The sequence below is a fragment of the Nelumbo nucifera genome, chromosome 4 (assembly GCF_055504915.1).
Source record: "Nelumbo nucifera cultivar China Antique chromosome 4, China Antique-T2T, whole genome shotgun sequence".
Lineage (NCBI taxonomy): Eukaryota > Viridiplantae > Streptophyta > Magnoliopsida > Proteales > Nelumbonaceae > Nelumbo > Nelumbo nucifera.
Genome location: NC_142652.1, coordinates 95426555 through 95443998, shown reverse-complemented (window position 1 = coordinate 95443998; position 17444 = coordinate 95426555). Strand labels below are relative to the sequence as shown.

At 35.9% G+C, this 17444-nt stretch overlaps 1 protein-coding gene across 5 annotated transcripts; it reads left to right on the top strand.

Annotated features, from left to right (window-relative positions):
- The first annotated feature begins 8458 nt into the window (after positions 1-8458).
- On the top strand, positions 8459-15427 carry LOC104610780 (glycolate oxidase). Of its 5 annotated transcripts, none has more exons than XM_088903567.1 (13): positions 8459-8884; positions 10059-10100; positions 10191-10327; positions 10656-10780; positions 11488-11534; positions 13133-13210; positions 13322-13446; positions 13579-13645; positions 13737-13799; positions 14405-14474; positions 14580-14680; positions 14768-14872; positions 14962-15427. In XM_088903567.1, the coding sequence occupies exons 2-13, from the start codon at positions 10080-10082 to the stop codon at positions 15160-15162; spliced, it is 1140 nt and encodes a 379-aa protein (XP_088759693.1). In that variant the 5' UTR covers positions 8459-8884; positions 10059-10079; the 3' UTR covers positions 15163-15427. The 5 variants fall into 5 exon arrangements, with proteins under 5 accessions (XP_088759693.1, XP_088759692.1, XP_010275858.1 ...); XM_088903566.1 differs by having other exon boundaries at positions 10024-10100; XM_010277556.3 differs by lacking the exon at positions 10059-10100 and having other exon boundaries at positions 8463-8884; positions 10146-10327.
- Positions 15428-17444: the final 2017 nt, after the last annotated feature.

Here is a 17444-nt window from a genome sequence, read left to right as displayed (position 1 = left end):
TTTGGAATTTACAACTGTGCCCCACAGAAGGCGCCCCACAAACGCCCCACATGCACATCTCAGCATGCATTGGGAACATCTCCCGAAGTTGTCAGTGGGAGATGTTTCCAATACATGGTTGGGATATGCTGTGGGGGTTTGTGGGGCGCAGATGTGAATTCAAGTATTTATTGGGAAATTTTCCTAACAAGAGATGTGAGAATTTTATAGGTTGGTTATCTTTCTTCCATTTGTATTATCTGAATTTGTTTGATAGTTTTACTACACGACTTAGTATGGTTAATGGACATGCCAGATAGGCATAGCTAGAAAGTAATCTGATTGGATGTTAATATTGGAACTAGGTGTATTACCAAATCTGTGAATGCAGTGCAAGAGAAAGGAACCAAATATCATATAGCATAATGAACAATTTAACAAATAAACATGGAAACAATGTTCAAAATATCAATATGCCTGATACGCTGCAGTATCGGTTGTTTTTTTTTTTTCAAAGTCGGTTCAGAGGGGCTGGTTTAAGGTCTGTCCACCCCTGAACTGGTCAAAACCCCGATATGCCCTCTGTAGAGGCGTATCGGAAGCTCCTGATATAATATGTATTGGCTGACACTTGCACTGCATTCACAAATTTGGTATATACAAGATTCAAAGTATTCAAAATCATTTCTATTGGTAAGCTTGGATATAGATATGTATGATGATACGCTTTGGGTATGTATGAATATGGCCGAAAGAAATGGATACACGAGATACATTGGGGAAACTCTTATAAATCTTACAAATACATAAATAATAATAAATTTAAAGTTTAAATAATTATGAATAAGTTATAAACACATAAGAAATGTAAATTTCCATTGTCTATACAAAGAGATACATTACAATCTTCCATGGTCTATATAAAGAGATACATTACTATCAACAATACCGTGAGTATAAAACATATACTTATCATAAAATAATTTTATCAATAATCCATCTTATAGAATATAAGATAGTTCTTCCTTACCAAAAAAACATTTAGAATATATAAAATAAATGATTTTTATTGTTTAAAATTATCTTAAAATTAAAAACAAAATTATTTTTGCAACAAATTATTATTAGATCATTGAGCTTAAAAGATCATTGATAGATCCCTTTATTGTTATTTCTTGTAATGAAAATATTTAAAACATATAAAGAATCATTTATAATTTTCTATGGTTGTGAGAGTTTATAGAAATTGTCAAAAAATTCAGAAGAATCATCAATTATTGATTTATGTCGATGGTTATCATCTATGACTGCCAACATAGGTTGTATCGTTTTCATTGTGTTCCACGTATCCATACCTTTTTATACAGACATGATATGATACATCCTATATGGTATATCAGACTCCGGATCTCCTGCCCACAAGAACTCTGCTCATGCCTACCCACAATACACTACCCCCCGTGAATAGGAAACATCTCCCCTTGCATGATACTATCCAGAGGATGAGATGTTTTCCATGTGTGGTTGCGATAAACATGGGCAGAATTCTCGTGGACAAGTGATCCGAACTCTATATATCAAACATATTGTATCAATATTTTAAACTTTCACATACACCCATTTTCAATATTAACATCATTGCCTTTGTAACCTTTTTTATTCTTTGGTAAATTGGTTTTGATTAGCTCATACTTCAAAGGGCCAAATCCGAAGGCATTTAAAACGAGGTTTTTTGAAGACCGCAAAGGCAGACTACTATTAAAATTGCAAAGAAACCTTTGTTTTTCATATCTTGATTAAGGCTGCAAGTGGATCAGATCAAATTGGTCCAATTTGCATTGATCGATATTTGAATTCAAATTGAATCTTATTTGGTGGATTACAATGGAATGCTAAATAGCATTAATAAATTAGACAATTGATCAAAATATTATATTTTATTAACGAAATGAACTAAAAATAAATTTGATATTATGTATTATGAACAGAATGAATTGAAAATAACTTATCCAAACTACTAGATACTATATAAATTTTAAGTGTATACAAGCAAATCGGATGATATTTTATCCGATTGGATAGGGATAGACATTTGATTTAATTATAAATGGATCAAATTTGGATAGGGGAAGACATTTGTAGCACTAAAACTGCTTAAACTCATAATAAACTAAAGGAAAATTGTCTAAAATTCACCATGAGTTTTTAGCATTTCTCTTAAACTCGCCATAACTTTTCAAAATGTCTAAAACTCACCATGTCACTAACTTGATGTTAAACAGACTAACCGGTGTCAATATATTATCATTTTAACCTTCATAGAAAAATATAAAATATATACAACATAAATTAACGGGTGTTAATATATTACTATTTTAATATTTAGACATGAAAAAAGGAAAAAAGTTCAAAAAAATATTTTCAAATATAAAATACATACAAACATAGAAATTACAAAAAATTAAAAAATTATAGATATTGAAAACAAAATAAAAAATTATTTTCAAATTATAGAAACTATAGAAATTGAAAAACAAAATCAGAAAATAAAAATTGTAGAAAAAAACACAAAAAATTATAGAAAAACTCAAAAATTGTAAATAAATAACAAAAATACAAGAAAATTTATAGATTGTAGAAAATAGAAAAATGTAAAAAAACAGAAATTATGAAAAAATATTGAACATTATAATAAAACACAAAAAATGCAAAAAAAAAAACAAGAAAATTGAAAACTGAAAAGACCATTTTTCCTCTAACTCTCCATTCAAGGGTAATTTGGTCATGACAATTTTTATTTATGCTGACATGGACACCTCTGTTAAGAAGCTTTAGCGGTACACTAACGAAAGGTGAGTCTTGGAAAATAAAAACTTATTGACATGGTGAGTTTTAGTTATTTTGAAAAGTTGTGAAGAGAAATGTTAAAAACTCGTGGTGAGTTTTAGACAATTTCCCTAAACTAAATAAATTCATAAAAAAATACTTTATATATTAAAAGATTTTTCTTCTTTCTAGTACTGCAAGGTTATAGATATTTTTTTTGGGTAAATTCCCGATTAGTACCTTGTTATTTATAGTGCCACTTTGGTCTTTGAACTTTAAAATGCAACAATCCAGGTACCTAAATGTTCAAAATGTGCCAATTTAGTACCTACCATTAACCACCTATCAGTTATGTGTATCACCTAACATATTTTGTAACTTAAAACTTTTGATAATGTCAAAATTACCCTTAGAAATAAAACATTTCTTATCATCTTCCTCGAGAAAATGAAACAGAGGCGTAATCCCATCCATATGTTTTCCTGCCCAAGTTCTTTCTTGAAAGCGTCTCAAATCCTCAGATGTGTTTTTCGTAGTTGTTCAATTGAACTAATTTCAATTGCGTTCATCCGTGTGGCTCTATTTCTTGGTGACGGTATCAGGCTTGAAATTACTGATTCCGTAAAGCAGGTTGGTTGGGTGAACTCTTGGATCATACTTCATTGGTTGCCTATTGATTCGCCCTTTTTTTTATGAAGCATGCATTCCAGTGCTATGAACTGAAATGAAAGGATTTCATTATAGTTAGAAATGCAGGGAAATGATCCTCAAACTTTGCTTGGTCAAGACTAGGGGTATAAATGGATCGAATTCGAATCGGATCAGGCAATATCCGAATTCGAATCCAATTAAATATTTGAATATTCAATTCGATTAATTAATTATTTTAAATAATTAATAAATATATAAATTATTTATATAACTTAATTATTATATATGAATTATATAAAATATTTTATATATTATATATAAGAATTAAATAATCGGTCGAATTCGGATATTTATCGAATCGAATTAGGTCATATTTGAATTCGAATCCGATTAACTATTCGGTAAGAATAGGATATCTGAATTCGATTGATTAGATATTCAAATTATCTGAAGTCGATTCGATTATGTCGAATATCAAATTTGAAATCGGATTTTCGAATACCCTTGACACCCCTAGTCAAGAATCACATTACATGAGAATCTTGTAAAATCAACCTACACATGGATCGGTGCTTTGCTTCTCCATCTAAGCTTGAGCATCATTGTTTATGCTCGAGTACCTCCATGGTAATATTGGGTTCCAAAACACTCCAATGAGAAGGACTCGTTCCAGTACGGGTTGTCACTGGTTGATGGGATTTCTTCATTGCTAAGTCAGACTTCCCAGTTGTTTCCAGTAGAGAGATAAAATCTCACAGAGGTTTCTAGTCGATATGAAATCAAGATTTTTTATTCTTATATGATTCTTAGTAGTTGAGCCAAGAAAGATTTTGAGGGGCAACCATGGGGCTGAGAGAGAGAGAGCACTACTGAAACAATGCTTTATTACTACTACTGTTAGATTGTACCATTAGATGGTTGTAAAAGAAGATTTGATGACATTCGAAGGGCATTTATGTCTTTTTAAATGCCACTTAATGGCTAGTTAACGACATGTACTAGATTGGCACATTTTGAAAGTTAAGGTACTGAATTATCACATTGTAAAGTTGGGAGACCAAAGTGGTACTAGGTCCAAAGTAAAAGGTACTAATCAGGTATTTCCCTTTTTTTGACCAAAATCCAAAGTATGCATTAAAATATTAAGAAAAGTCTCATAAAATTCTAATGGGAAAGATTCAATGCACTCTCATGTATAGAACACCCCTTACAGCCTTGCATTGAGAATACCTCCGTACTTGTTAGGAGAGGTTGTTCAAACACTGTGAGCATGGGCTTGAACTGACTGAAACCGGGCTTGTTTCTGAAGTCCAATCCAATGGTCCATAAGATGAGCATGCGAGTACATCTCATTTTAAAATGATCACATAAAGATAAAAGCCAAAGGTACATTTTTCAAATCAAAAGATAAATGTGCACTCAATATGTCTGGTTTATCATCATCATAATCATCATTATATAGCCTTGCCTCAATCAAGTATACAGAGATCATGTTTTGCCATTCTGTGTAAGTAGTGTATCGGGATATTCTGCCAAGACAAGTATGCGACATGACTAAGCACAAGTGAACACGACAGTGTTCTATACACATGGGACTGTAGGTTCTTTGGAACACTGGCATGTTTACTCGTAATTGGTCATGTTGCCTGATTCACACACAGGTATTGGCAGCAGAACCCATGTCCTATTTAGTACCTGTTTAGGAGGGCTTTGGCCTTAGAGCAGCAGCGTCTGGCTTTGCAAGTTAAGCTCCACACAAAGCCTAAAAGCTATATTTGATTAACAATTTGAAAAGTTAGAATATACTTTAATTTAGTTAATAACTACTAAACATAATCATAAAGTTCAGTCAATGCAGTTCAATCAAAACTGAAGCCCAAGGCCCTCCCAAACAAATTCATAGGAGATTGTTTGATAATAGCTGAAGATATTGAACTGAAAAACTTGCTGTTTTATAGTTCAGTGATGTGATCTCCTTAATAGTTGAAACTTGAAACTAAGTTTGGGTAACTCATTACATCCTTGAAAATTTTATTATTTAAATATTTTAACAATTAAAAGTCAAAGCAATAAGTCTCAGTTCAGCAGCTTCAGCCATTATCAAATGGCCCCTTTGTGTCATATATGAGCGCTTAATATCATTTCTTAGTGCAATCCTTGTCTCTTCTCCTACTCCTTTCCTTTTATGTTTGGTTTATTAAAAATTAAATTAAAAATCTAACCCAAATATTTCATTCCATGATACCTCGGATTCCGGTGATTGGATGGTCAAATGTTTCTAAAATTGCACAATGCATTAGTCCTTCAGGTTTGGTCATACAATAGGATTCGCCGATTCGGTCCATGGGGTTGATCCAGAAAATTGATATCTTTTACGTATGAGCTTGGGCTGCAAGTTGGGCCGGGTTAAGTTGGGTTGAGGTCAACCCTAGCTCAATCCTAAATTTTAAACCCCAAACCTTAACCCTAATCTAATCCGACCTTCAACCTGATTTATCCAACCCTAATCTTAACCTAAACTAAATTCCTTCAACCCTAACCTAACCTAGGCCCAACCCAACCTTCTTCCCATCCCTTAAAATCTTGTAGAACTTCTTAATTTTAGATCTTAACTCAACTTTCATTACATATATTAATCTTATGTTTTATTAGTATTTGTTTACTGATGTTTTTATTGGTTCTTTAGGCTGTGTTTGGTTGCAATACAATTTTATTTGCACTAATACAAATGCATGGGAGTGCAAATGAAAAAAAAATACAAATTCTTATTTAATTTTGTTTTGGGTTTTACTTTATTCTGCTTCATGCCTTAATTTATTTCATTTGTAATGCAATCAAACAAATGAACTATGACCGTGAGACAAAGATCCCCCTTGATCGTTAAATCAGATGACGGAATGCGTTAAATTACCAAAATACCCCACTAAACTTTTTATATTTTCTTTATTTTTTTGCCCTATTTCTCTTAAAACCTATTTAATCTATTGTTTTTCCGTTCTTCTCTTCTTTTCCCCTCCCTCACCATCTTCTCTCATTCTTTCTCTCTCCCAATTCTCCGAAATGAAAAGATTGAAGAAACCCATTTCTCATCTTTCCATCTTCAATCTCATCTCTATAGCTGTTGCCGACAATGCCACAATCATAGGAAACTTCAATGCTTGATAGCCCAACAACAGATGCCTGCCCATATCACGGAGAAGATCGCCCAACTTCAAGCTCTTAGAAAACTTAGCCTACACGACAACGTTATCACAGACATGATTCCTACCTCTCTTGGGTTCCTCCCCAATCTGAGAGGTGTTTATCTCTTCAACAACCGACTTTCAGGTTCAATTCCTCCTTCAATCGCTGTCGATTGCCCCAGACTCTTGACGGTAGAACAGTAAAAAACGCATGCTAACAACAAAATTATATGAATGGTGCAGATGCCATCGATTCCTGTCCATTCCTCCAGACTCGAAGGAATGCCTGTCCATTCCTACGTTCTGGGCTAATTCTGCGATGGAATCACCTTGAAGCTCTGAAGATCATACCTATGGCTGCAGTTTCTGGTTTAGATCAAACTATTACTTGGTAATTCATAAGAATCTATCCTCTGTCGGGTTTATCCGATTATTCCACTCAACTAGAATGTTTCTTTCAATCTCTATCGCTTCTCCAGTGGTTTATGGTAATTGCAAGCTTGTTCAGACCGTGCATCTAGAACTCCTTCCCTTTTTCGCTTTCCTCTAATCTGTGTTTGATTACAGTAAAAATTTGTGCTTATATAAATGCATGGAAGTGCAAATGGGCGGTGTGTAAATTCTGGTTTAGTTATTCCCTTTTTACTTTTTTGGATGGAGCTTCTGATTAGGAATTGACAGGAACGAGAAATGACTGGATTCCCAACTCTGGCACGCCTGCACCGGAGGAGTGGTGCAGATGCCATCGGTCAACTCCATCATTTCAGTTTTCACCAACAGCTTCGCTGCCGTTCCATATGGCTCCTCTTCGCTTACAACAACATTATCCACCTATTCAAATCATTCACCTGCAAGGACCGGAAAGTAGAGGAAATTGTGAAGAAGAAAGGGGAGGAGAGAAAGGGGAAGGGGAAGAAGAGAGAGAGGGAAGACTTCGGAAGTCCGCTGCTGCTGCAACAGCTATCACCCCTGTTGTTCGTGTATCTTGAGGCTAGGGAAGATGAACACTATTTTTTTCATGAAAGATTAATGGAAGAGGGTGTCTTTGTTGCAAAAAAAAGTATGGGGGGCCTTTATAATTTACAGTGTTTGAAATGATTAGGACCTATAGTTTATAAAGAATTAGACTTATAATAGATCTTTTATACGCTGGGTGGCAAATAATAGAGAGAAGATAAAGAAATAAATGTATGATATAATTTAGTATTTCCAATTAGTATTAAGTGAATTGATTATCTTAAAAGAATTAAATGATAATACGTAATGATGGCTATGCAACTGTCATGCATCTAAACAAATTAATGTATGATATAATTATAAATATATATAAAGTCAGGTTTGAATTGGGTCAGATTGCTGAAGGGGTCAACCTAATCTTACCCGAAATAAAGTCAGGTTCATAAATTTCAACTCTAATCCTAACCTTTTTCGAATTTGATTTGAACCCCGCCCAATTTGCAGCCTTATTATGAGCCAAGACAAAATGGATTTTCTTACTTCTGAGTTCGAGATTTCCTGACTTCTGAGTTCGAGCGGCTTTCTTCTAAACAACCATGGTGGCAGGGTTGCACTCCCAGCCCCACTTTTTTGGCCCAATAAGTTCTTTCCAAGTGGCACTCAACCTTTTCCCTGTTTTTTCAGTGGACCTGCTCTGTCGGAAAAATGTTTGGATAAACCGTGTCATAACTGTAAGTGGCATATATGGTCTGGATTTGCCACTTCTGAAGCACAAAAACCGTCCAGACAAGTTATATGGACGACGACAACCCATAGTAAATCCCTTGAATTGCAATTCTCTGCTATTCAAAACATTCTGGAGAAGGTTTGTCATGATAATACTCTCTCTCTCTCTCTCTTTGAGCAAAGATAAGACAAAACTTCATACCCATATCAATTATAGGAGAGAGAGAGAGAGAGAGAGACGTTTCGTATTTTGAAAAATTTCATTTATTTTTTTCATTTTTCTTGGATGGGCTTGATGATTAACCAATGCTCTCGAACACACGAACAGTATGTGGTTGAGAGAAGACCCATTGGCATGAAAGGATGCGGTATCAAATGCACACCTCGAAAAACTGATCCACAAAACTGTAAATTCCTCTCAATAATCCCAACCGATTTGTCTTCACGTGTCCTTTTCCTTTAGCTCCCCCACCTTAGTTGTTTGTATTGTTCTAATTCCTCTCTTCAATATTATCTGCTCTTGTTTGCTTCATGCACACTTCTGCTTAGTCGACGAAGTCAAGGTTTGCTCTTCTTCTTCCTACTGTTTACATTTAGTTTATATTTCAGGTTGTTTATGTGGTAGGATTTGAATGATCAAAAGCTTTTGATTTCAGGCTTTCTGCTTATGTTTTTATTTTCTTTTTCTGTGCATATGAAAATTGTGAAAATTTGATCATTGTTTATTGCTTGGGTCTATGTTTTCTTGTATGTAAAAGAGTCTTGGTTTTTTTTTTCCAATCCAAGTTGTATTATTCTGCGATTGGGTTTTACCTCGATTTGATTACAGACAACCCAGTTGAATTTTTTCTCTAATGGGGTTTATCTGGGATTAAGCTCATCACTTACTGTTAGAGAAATGGGATTAACTGGAATTTGAATCAGACTGTTTTTCTCCTCTGGGGCTATCTGAAATTGATTGGTGTCTGTCTAAATGTGGTGTTTTTATGTTTCTAAGTTACTAGAACTTTTCCTGGAATCCAATCATGACCCTTTAACTGAGATCATGAATCCGAGCATACTTTGAATCTTATATAACTTTATCTAGGATTCTCCTTTTCAGTGTTTCAAGTGAATTCTTTTCTAATGTGATCCGAGATACAGGATTCCTATTTCCTTGCGGGAATGTGTAGATTTTCAGTAAACAATTGTATGTGGCTTTATCTGCGGTTTCTGTGAGCTTTAGCAGAAATTGATCCCAGAATGTGCTTTCTTTTTCTACAAGCTGCTTTTGCAAGAACCTAAGTTTAACCTGAGATCCATCATCTCTAATACCCACCTAGTAGATTAGTTCAGATCGATACAAGGTTGTGTGTTCCTGTTTGTATTATTTATGAGATTTATCTGAATTTGGTCTGCTTGTGTTGTTCTCTATATAGGTTTTATCAGTCTGATGTTATTCTTGTTGTATATGATACATTCCTTTGAACTTTCCTTAAATTTTAATTTTTATATTTGTGTGGACTGTGCATGTTGTTAATTCTCTCTCTCTCTCTCTCTCTCTCTCTCTCTCTCTCTTATTTGTTGTTACCTCCATTTCTTTTATTACCTGGACATTGATCCTGAATGTATACTTCTCTTATTTTTTCTGTTTATTGCATTTACAAATTCTTGCCTGCTCCATCTCTGTAAATTGGCTCAACAACTATTCTGTCCAAGATAGTAAATCAGAATTTGGTTTCAATCATTTTTCCTCAGTCTGTGCAAAGGTTGATCACTATGTCTAGGCTCTTGTTTCATGTGAGTATGTGTGGATCTGATTTAATTGAATTATATTGATTTTAGGTTATTGAAGAGCGAAGTTTTTTTTTTTTTTTTTCATTTGAGAAGATGGAGATAACCAACGTTATGGAGTATGAGGCCATTGCAAAGGAAAAACTTCCAAAGATGGTATATGACTACTATGCATCAGGTGCAGAGGACCAATGGACTCTTAAGGAGAACAGACATGCATTCTCAAGGATCCTGTAAGTGTTCATTATTTCTTTATGATCACCAAGAACCCAACTTTGGTAATAGGTAATGCTCTAAATTCGATTTCTCAATATTGGGAAAACTCCCGTGTTGGCATGTATTTTTTTATATGTCAGGTGCCTGTTGAGGAGAGAGGGGTTCTGGTTTTCTTTTCGTTTTGATGATTTGTGTGCATTTTTATTCTAACACTCAGTTCCATTCTTTACCATTTTTCTTTAAGTCTAGTTTCTATTCTCCGAATTATATTTTCCTTTAACAAAACATGCAGTAGAGTTCATGTGGGTGATTACTACTGATATCCTTGTTTGATTGCATAAATAGGTTTCGACCTCGTATTCTTATTGATGTAAGCAAGATAGACATGAGTACCACTGTCTTGGGCTACAAGATATTGATGCCTATCATGATTGCTCCCACTGCTATGCAAAAAATGGCTCACCCTGAGGGTAAACCAAACTTGAAACTGAGCTATGTACTTAAGAGATACTGTTTTAGGGTTTGGTTGATTTATACAATTGATTCTACTAGGCTTTGGTTATCTCAATTAGATACATATATTTGAAGTGCTTGTTTGGGTTTTCAAACAGTAGTTTTGAACTAAAACTTGGTGAAAAAAATCCATATTACATTTTGGGTGATGCAAGTTGATCCCCAACTCAGTTGACAACTTCAAATTAAGTTTTTGAAGTGAAATATTTTCAACATTTTCTTGAACCATAACACGGAATTTGAAAAATGTTGTTTATCTTTTCTATGTTTTAAAGAAATTTGGTCACTCAAGTATGCCCTAATCAAACTCTTGGTATTGAATCAATATGTAGAACTTTTCCTTGTACCAAGTTCCAAGGGATATTTTCAATTATAACTTCCACCACAATTAACAAATTTCTAATGTCTGAATTGAATCTAGAATCTTTTTTTTTTGTAGTTCAGTTGAATCTTGTGATACTTGATGAAGATATTTGCTTGTTTGGATGTGTTTCTGAACCCTGAGTATCTAGTATGGATAATATTTTTTAAGGCTTTTAGGAAGTTGAAAAACCCTGACTGGCATTGAAAAGGGATTCATTTAATTAATTGAATATTGTTAACCCTATCTTTTGACCAAGAAGGAATCAAAACATGTCTGAACCCAGGTTTAATTCTTATGCAGGAGAGTATGCAACAGCAAGAGCAGCATCAGCAGCTGGCACTATTATGGTTTGGTTCCTCACCTTTCATGTTTTACAAATTTTTAAAGCTAACCAACAACTATCAGCCCACAAATTTCAAAGTCAACATGTATTTCAATATTGTCAATTTTTTTTTTAAAGGGCCTTCATACATTATTGGTCCCAGCAATCTGGAGTCCTGGGAGGGGTAGACTGGATAACTGGATATGGACCTAACCTTTCGTTTATATCAGCACTGTCAATTTAAGCCAGAAAAAAAAGAGCAAATAGTTTCTAAGAGATTCAGGTCAAGGGTATTCCACATCTATTGGAAGTTCTATATATTTGATACATCACTTATAAGATCCCAAAGACGGGCTAATTTCTTTTTGGTTAGTGATGATCACCAAAGAGAATGTTAACAAAATAATGAATCAAACAACTTTTGTCCATAAAACATTTTTATTTAGGCCATGTTTGGTTCAGTTTTCATTCTTACCCAAGATGAAATTTTAAAATGGACAAGAATGGACAAAAATAGGTAGAATGAGAAAATATTGCTATGAACCAAGCACTTTTTTCCTAAAAATGAATTCTTTTCAGACTAACAAGTGTCCTATGTTGTTTGTTTTCATTCTTCAAAAAAAAAAAAAAAAGTGCCGGTATTCATAAACCGCCAGTCTCGGTCTCCAACAGTCAATGTTTACCAATTGGCATAGATGTTTTGTAAAAGCACTTTCACAAAATTGCTTTTATAAAAGTACTTTCGTATAAGTGCTTTCATAAAGTACTTCCGTAAAAGTGATTTTAGAAAAGCAATTTCATAAAAGTACTTCCATAAAGTGATTTTATACAAGTACTTCTATAAAAGTGTTTTTATAAAAGTGCTTTGATAAAAGTGCTTTCGCAAAAGTATTTTTATTAAAGTGCTTTCATAAAAGTATTTTTATAAAAGCGCTTTTTAAGTGCTTTCATAAAAGTGCTTTAATGTAAAAGTACTTTCATAAAAGTGTTTTAATGTGAGTTTTTTATAAAAGTGCTTTTGTAAAAGTACCTTTTTTACAAGTGCTTTCATAAATGTACTTTTATAAAAGTGATTTTGTGTAAAAGTACTTTCATAAAAGTGATTTCGTTAAAAATACTTTTGTAAAAGTGTTTTTGCAAAAGTAAACATCTATGGCAACAGTTTTGTAGGCATAGTTTCTTCAAAGAATGACAATGAGCAAGATGGGGCATGATTATTTTTCATGCTGCAGGCTGCTCAATTTTTGTGCTACGGGGCTGATTTTTCATTCTATAAAGATGTGGCCCATGGAAAAAATTTTGTAACCAAACACTCTAATGTTATTCATTCTTGCCCATTCTTGCCTAAAATGAGCAAGAATTAAAAGAATGAGGCCCAGAGCAGTGAACCGAACATGGCCTTAGTTTACAACTGATCTTTTAAACTTCAAATACTTGTAGAAATTCATCCTGAAATATAAAGTTTGCAGCATCTCTATGCAAACATGTTTGTGTTCTGATTTTCAAGGATACATTTTCAAATTGGTATTCAGTACAAACATTTTTTCCATTCATTTTGTGTTGCCTCATGGTTGCTACTTGACTGATGCATGTTTTTCACTCTATGCATTACCTGTTATCCAGACATTATCATCATGGGCTACTTCTAGTGTTGAAGAGGTTGCTTCAACAGGACCTGGCATTCGCTTTTTCCAGCTCTATGTAAGCTTCAATGATCCTTCTGTTGTCTATTTTTTAGTGATCTTCTTGTTGAGGTGTGCATTTCATTTTGTATTCTCCATCAGGTAAATGATTGTCCTGCCACTTGTTCAGGTGTACAAAGACAGAAATGTAGTTGCACAGCTTGTGAGAAGAGCAGAAAGGGCTGGCTTTAAGGCAATTGCCCTCACTGTTGATACTCCAAGACTGGGACGCAGGGAAGCTGACATCAAGAACAGGTGAGCCTAAAATTTGTTTATGCATAAAAGTTTCTTTGAGAATCAGGATGAACCATTTGCTGTTTTTAATGAGTAAACTTAGTTCTGCTATTTATTAAGAATCTACTTTCTTTTTCATTGGCCACTCAACAGATTTACTTTACCTCCATTCTTGACATTGAAGAATTTTGAGGGATTGGACCTTGGAAAGATGGATATGGTGAGTCTAAAACATACTGATGACTGATTAATTTATATCTATTGTTTACATGTCTTTCACTACATGGTTTCTTTTCTGGGGCCAAACACAGACAAATGATTCTGGACTTGCCTCATATGTTGCTGGACAAATTGATCGATCCCTAAGCTGGAAGGTATGTTTGGTGGAACTCAGTGATTCAGGTTCTTCAGATGGCAGAACATATTTTTTGTAGATCAATAAAGATGGATATTTGGTTCTTACTGTTACTCGAATTCTAAAGAATGTGTGGTTCTGAAACATAGGGGTGCCATGGGGTATTTTTTGAAACTGAACTGGTACTACCGGTTTTTGAAAATCCCTGAACCGAAACTGAACTGAATCAACCAGTTGATCGGTTTCGGTTTTTGACCAGTCCGGTTCTTCAGTTTCTCAGTTTTTTATATTTATAATATATATTTTATAAATAATTGTATAAATATTTAATATATAATATTGTATATATTATATATTATAAAATAGAATATATTTATATATAATATTATGATATATATTAAAAATTTATATATAGTACATATATATATATATATATATATATATATATATATATATATATATATACCGGTCGGTTCAGTTAACCATTGGTTTTTTAGGTTAACTGAAAACCGAACTGGTCCTTCAGTTTTTCAAAAATACTGAACCCAATCAGTTCGGAATGCTTTTTCGGTTTTCAGTTTTTATGAGCACCCCTACTGAAACATTACTGATGGATTTGGACAGGATGTGAAGTGGCTCCAGACAATCACCAACTTGCCAATTCTAGTGAAGGGTGTAATCACTGCTGAGGATAGTAAGTAATAAAATTTAAATTACTGCCTACTTCTCTAATTTTAGATGTCTAGCTGTGTACTCTCCAACAATGTTCTATATGTAACCCCCTATATTGACCATGCAGCAAGGCTAGCCATACAAGCAGGAGCAGCAGGAATCATTGTGTCAAATCATGGAGCTCGTCAACTTGATTATGTCCCTGCCACTATCATGGCTCTAGAAGAGGTACATTGCCTTAATGCTACCTTATATTTATTCAGATCATATCATATGGTATGTTAACAATAATTGGTTTTGTTGGATTAACTTTAGGTTGTCAAAGCTGCACAAGGCCGAGTTCCTGTTTTCCTGGATGGTGGTGTCCGGCGTGGGACTGATGTCTTTAAAGCATTGGCCCTTGGAGCCTCTGGCATATTTGTAAGTATATCTACATCATCATGTTGGCAAACCCCTTTATACTCTTTTTCGTTACCAATTTAACTATTTGTTCCTTGTCTCAATTTCAGATTGGAAGGCCTGTGGTATTCTCTTTGGCTGCTGAAGGTGAGGCTGGTGTAAGAAAGGTACTCCAGATGCTCCGTGATGAGTTTGAGCTAACTATGGCATTAAGTGGATGTCGCTCACTCAAGGAGATCACTCGTGATCACATTGTTACTGACTGGGACCAACCTCATCCTCTCCCTCCTCTCCCTTCAGCCAGGCTATAAACAGGCTTGAATTTCACCAACAGACAATCATACAAAAGAGTAGGTTAATAAGGTTAATCTATTTATGAGCCTGTTGTCATTGGAAGAGCTTTTTTTTTCTGATTTTTTGAGCCCAGAAATAGTTAAGAGAACTTAAGCTTTTGTGATGATTAATGGCACTTCATGAGAATGGCCTTTCTTTGTATATTCTTTCTTTAGACCAGGTTCTTGTTTAAAATGTTATACTTTCAACAGTTAAAAGAATACTGGTTCTACTTAGAAAATATAGAAGTGTGAGCTGGTAGTTGATACCTGAATTACAATAGCACCACCCAGAGAAAAGCTGAAAATAATCTAAAAATTAACATCTTTCATAAGTGGAAACCTTACAAAAGGAAGCCAGAATTAGAAATGTAGAGCTCTTTCTGTATGCACTGTGAAGTTCTCATTCTCAATAAGGGAGTGTGTATTTATCAAACGAACTGTGATAATAATGTCTGGGTAGACTAACATTATAGCAAGTCTTGATGATCTGTGCAATTATGTTTCGTTATTCCCAAACTTGGAGAGAAAATACCCAATAGTCAGTCAGTCTTAAGAGCTTTGAGCTCACATAAACTGTAGTTTGGGGAAAACTATTGGATTTTCTTGCATTTTTCACTAATGCATTGGTCATGATACCCTGTAGCCATTGGACCATGAAACTACCAAGTTCAGCTTGAGTTGGCATTAGAAGGGGTAATGTGTCACGGTCTGACACTGGCTTAGCCTTGCCTACGCTTGGCAGGCTTACGTTAAGGGACATCACCGTCATTTTCGCCTGTAAGATTTTTAGGAGAATTGATGCTATCTTTAGGCAGACCTCCAAAAGCTTAACGTACTCTTTGAGGAGGGGTGGTCGACCTCCTTGGGTGCCTAACCTTGGCACTCCTAGACCTTCATCCCTTGTGGGGCGGCCCTGGTTAATGGCTAGCATGGCTACCAGGGTTCCTCATGGGTGCACACATGCTCATGGGGATAGTGCATGGACCGGCATTGCACCACCGACACTCAAGGGAGGCTTGGCATGCGGGCCTGGCTCAAGTATGACCCTTCACCACACCAACTCCTTGCCCAAGCTGAATGAGCTATCCCGTTGCCCATAGTGCACGGGTGTGTTCCGGCCCAGCGGTTGCATATCATCATCGGCATACAGGAGACCCTTCACATCGGCACCAAGTCGCCTCTCATCATGACCATCCCCCTTTAGCACGTAAGTGGCGCCTCCCATGGACCGGCAAGAACCAGCCGAGTGCCCCGGCCATGAGCCTTAAGGTCATGATCCAACACTATTGACCATGGTGGAGCCATCTCATCGGGCAACTCCTAGCCTCCAAGCACACTTAAGGCTTGTCCTGGCCTGCCTTGGCCAAGACACCGCACGGGTTTCTTCTGCTGCAGAACTACCCCCGTGACAGTTGGTATCAGAGCGAGCTAGTCAATTGTTGCCACAGTTGTCAAAGCAGATTAGCACAGAGCCAATTGAAGCGGTCATCTCGACAAGTAGCACATCATGGGGTGCGGTCCCTAGGAACTTCCACTCGGGTTCAAGCAAGAATTCATATCAGGCCTGGTAAGAGGCATTCATCGTGTCCCCATTCCAATGACCCTAAAACAGCGCCCTGGGGGCAGACGCATGAGCCATTACATGGAAGGCATATTGTGGTGGTTTGAGTGGGGGAGTGCCATGCTTCCTCACAGACATCAGTTGCTATTCATTTTAGTGAGTTATGGGCGGTGTGTCTACATCTTGGTTTCATGATGGATGAACCATTGTTCCGTAGCTTTGTTTGAGGCACTACTAAGGCGGGGACAACAGTTCGAAATTGGTTGGTGTCGATGGTTGGTCAAGGAATATCACTGAATTGTCAGTTTTGCACAAAAATGGGTCATCAGTTGAAGCCACAATATTGGAATGATAGGAATGTGGGTACACTGGCCGTTGGAGCATGGCGGCCCTGCATCGGAAAGGTATCAGGAGGACATGCTCAGCTCAATAGGCGGAACACTTGCAGCAGCAACAACTCATCACAAGGCGAGTGCATGTTCGGCAACATCATGGGTAAAAGTTGCCACACTCGCGCACATTGTGGTCAGATCTCCTTGAGGCAGTAACACATTGGGGCCCCCTCGGAGCGAAGATGTAGCCCAAACCGACGAGGTGAAGTGTAGTTTCGAGGGCCAACAGAGCATAAGCCATGACTAGGTTTGAGTAACCTGCACATGGCGAGGTGAAGACCGCAAGCCAGCATGGTGAAAGGGTA